The sequence below is a fragment of the Macadamia integrifolia genome, unplaced genomic scaffold (genome assembly GCF_013358625.1).
Source record: "Macadamia integrifolia cultivar HAES 741 unplaced genomic scaffold, SCU_Mint_v3 scaffold46, whole genome shotgun sequence".
Lineage (NCBI taxonomy): Eukaryota > Viridiplantae > Streptophyta > Magnoliopsida > Proteales > Proteaceae > Macadamia > Macadamia integrifolia.
In genome coordinates, this window is record NW_024870459.1 from 117876 (window position 1) to 121512 (window position 3637).

Here is a 3637-nt window from a genome sequence, read left to right on the forward strand (position 1 = left end):
TATGGACTCATTGCCAAATCTGAAATAAAACTCCAATGAATTATGTAACCAAACACATCCAAGAGAGTCACAAAAGGGTTTTACCATTAAATGTTTTCAAAATTTATCTCCATTCTATTTAAAATGGATGGATAATTCTAGGAATTCTCACTCAAGTTTTCGAAGAATACTTTCCCAATCAAACTTTAGGCATTAAAAAACAAATGGCTAAGGCTTTTGAAAGGATTCCAACAAAAGCAGGAAATTTGAGATTAAAAAAAAAATCTAAATCTATTATGCGATATTTTTGTACATATAATATGGAATTTGAGAGTAAAGGAATAAATGTAACCACCACTTGGGAAGAAGTTGATGCTGAATTTTTCCAATTATCGTAGAGGAGAAGAAGCAAGGGTGTCAATGGGATGGTTCGGTCCAGTTTTCAGGCACATTGAACAGATCTTTGAGTTGAATTGGGCCAAACCAAAGTCGACCCGATAAGAAACTACTCAATTTCGATTTCATTTTGAGTGTGATTCAGTCCCAATTTCAATTTTACCGTTCAGTTTGATATAGTCTAGTCGGTTTTCTACCAATTTCCTATATAAATATATATGAAAAATTGTAAAATTATGAGGAAAAAAAAAAAAACTCTGCTTGTCACCGATCCATCTGTAAGTTTTTTTTTTTTTTTTTTTTTTAAATTATTGTTATAATCTTTAATCAAGTTTTAATGAACAATGGAAATTCTAATAATGGGTCTTCTTTCAAAAATTGATAAAAAAATACGCCATAAAATTAAAGTATACGTCTATTGTAGCTCATGATCTTACCAACTTTTAAAGAAAAAAAAAAAATCTCAATCAGATTGTTATGCTGTATTTTGGTACATCTTTTATGGAACTTGAGAGTAAAAAAATAAATGTAATCACAGGTTAGGAAAGTTAGATGCTGAATTTCCAATTATGTAGAGAAGAAGCAAGGGTCTCAATCAGTCAGTTCGATCCAACTTTCAGTCAAGTGGAACTGATCTTCGGGATGGATTGGGTTAAGGTGAAGTCCGTCCAATAAGAGAAGCCTCGGATCTTCTGGGATCAGATCCTCTCCAATTCCCTCAAGGTGCAATTAAGTGCAATTCCCCCTTAATCTTGCGATATGTTTTTCTGCTGATGTAGACGACCAAGATTAAAGGAAAGAAAGTTGAGGGCAAACTGAGTCTAGATCTGTCCTAAACCTAACCCGATCCATCCTCTCCAAATCAAAAACTGAAGTTTACATTGATTTGCTAGGTTGTATCTGCAGAGCTTCACACATTGTGCACTACTCTTTAAATGTCATCGGTGAGAGAGCTTTTACTTTGGTCTTCTCTTTACTTTCTGATTTCCAACTGATATTGTTTCCCCTTTTTTCTATATAAAAGAATTCTTGTAGTAACCTCCACTCCATGTCTAAGTTGTGTTTTGAATGCTTGAATGTTTAATTGATTCAAGTTCGATTAATTTGGAAAATTCTGATATTTATCGATTCAGGCCTTGCTGCTCTCACTAATTGCCCAAATCTAAAGATCTTGCGCCTAGTTGACACGAAGTGCACAGATTCGGGCCCGTTGCTGCTATCTCTAATTGCTCAAATCTAGAGGTTTTGCACCTTGCTAACATTGGCAACTACACGAATCTAGGGCTTGTGTCCATCGATGACCACTGCAACCTCTTAAGGAAACTACAATACATAAATGGATTAAAAAAAGCAATACAATAAGTGATGAGGGTCTTATTGCCATTGCCTAATGATACCCTAACCTTGAGGAATTGATTCTCAGGAGTGTCAATCTTACCAATTGCCATGGTGACGATGAGATTTCATGAATTGCTGTTCAATGCATCACATTAAAGTGTCTTTGTATCATAGACTGCCTGTATCACGAATCCTGGGATGGAAGCGCTTTCTGGTAGCTGCCCTAATCTGAGCAAGGCGAATGTTTGTAATTGTGAGGATGGAACTGAGTAAGGTTTGGCCGTTTTGAGCAGATTTCATGGGAAATTTCTACAGTGAATCACCTTTTGATTGATACACATGATACATAATTACATATCCGTATACCGTATCATAGAAACATACAACGGCGATATTGACGGATGGATTTTTTCTATTTTTTTAAGAAGTTGATATTAAAATTTTCAATTATCATATTGAAATATGGGTGTAAATTGATTGGTTTAGTCTAATTTTGATCGGGTTGAACCAATCTTCAAGCTCGAGTGGGCCAAATTGAAAATTGAAGGCAACCCAATAAGAGAAGCCTTGATTCCGATTTTGGTTTCAATCAAGTTCAATCCCAGTATTATGTATATTACAATTATATAAAAATTTTGAGGAAAAAAAAACTGTTTTTTTGAATTTCGACTTTTATGTTGCTTTTTTTTTTTATTGAGATCAACCCATCATAGGATTGATGCCCTTTCTTTAAGGATTTGTTAGATACGCTGTATAAAATCAAGAGAAGATCCACAGTCCTGATCTCTACCATGCCTGGCGGCGACGGCGACGACGACGATACCGATACCCGTCACCTCTCTATCCGTGATGCCAAAGACATCTCCGACCTCCCCGACGAGTGCCTGGCCTACATCTTCAAGTCCCTGTGCACCCTCCACCGCGAAAGCTGCTCTCTTGTCTGCCGCCGTTGGCTTTACGTGGAGGGTCACAGCCGACATTGCCTCTCCATCTCCTTCCAGGCCGAACCCGAATTCCTTCCCTTCATCCCTTCTTTCTTCACTCGCTTCGATGCTGTCACAGAACTCGCCCTCAAATACGGTCCCTTCCAATGCAGATCCATCGGCGACGATGCTCTTGTTCTCATCTCTCTCCGTTGCCCTAACCTCACTCGTCTCAAGCTCCTTGATTGGGGAAAATTGAACAATGTAGCCGGGGCCGCTTTGGCGGTCAATTGCAAGGGTTTAAAGGAGCTTTATTGTGAATCCTGTTACTTTGGTGCCAAGGGAATGAACGCTATCCTCAATCATTGTTCCTCCCTCGAAGAGCTCTCCGTCAAGAATCTTCGCGGCCTTTTAGAAACGACACCTATTGGACCAGGTGTGGCTGCGTATTCCCTTAAAAAAATCTGCATGGAGAAGCTCAACAATAACAATAGCATCAAGTGTTTTAGACCTCTGATTATAGGCTCCAAGAATCTCAAGACCTTGAAGATCTGCTACTGTTCAAAGGGGAATTGGGATATCCTCCTCAAAGACATCATGGAACAAGTCACCGGACTGGTTGAGATCCATCTCGAATATATTAAAATTGGCAAAGTCGGCCTCGCTGCTCTCTCTAATTGCTCGAATCTAGAGATCTTGCACCTTGTGGAGACTAATTACACGAATGCGCGGCTTGTGTCTATCACTGAACATTGCAAGAAACGCATGAGGAAACTCCATATCAGTGAAAGGACTCGGAAGGACAAAAGGAATAGAGGTGAACAGAGCCTTATTGCCATGACTAAAGGGTGCCCTGATCTCAAGGAGTTGGATCTGAAGGGTATCAATCTTACTTGTTTGAGTTTGGAACTGCTCGCTACCAATTGCCAGAATCTCGAGCGCTTAACAGTGTTTTGTAGTGACACGTTTGGTGATGCAGAGATTTCTTGCATTGCTGCTAA

General features: G+C 39.0%; 1 protein-coding gene across 1 annotated transcript in view; it reads left to right on the plus strand.

The window, feature by feature from the left end:
- The first annotated feature begins 2442 nt into the window (after positions 1-2442).
- LOC122068836 (F-box protein At1g47056-like) overlaps positions 2443-3637 on the plus strand; it is a 2771-nt gene continuing 1576 nt past the window's right edge. The window contains exon 1 of the mRNA XM_042632754.1: positions 2443-3632. Coding sequence (XP_042488688.1) covers positions 2505-3632 — 1128 coding nt within the window. The 5' untranslated portion in view covers positions 2443-2504. The remainder of the gene's footprint in view (positions 3633-3637) is intronic.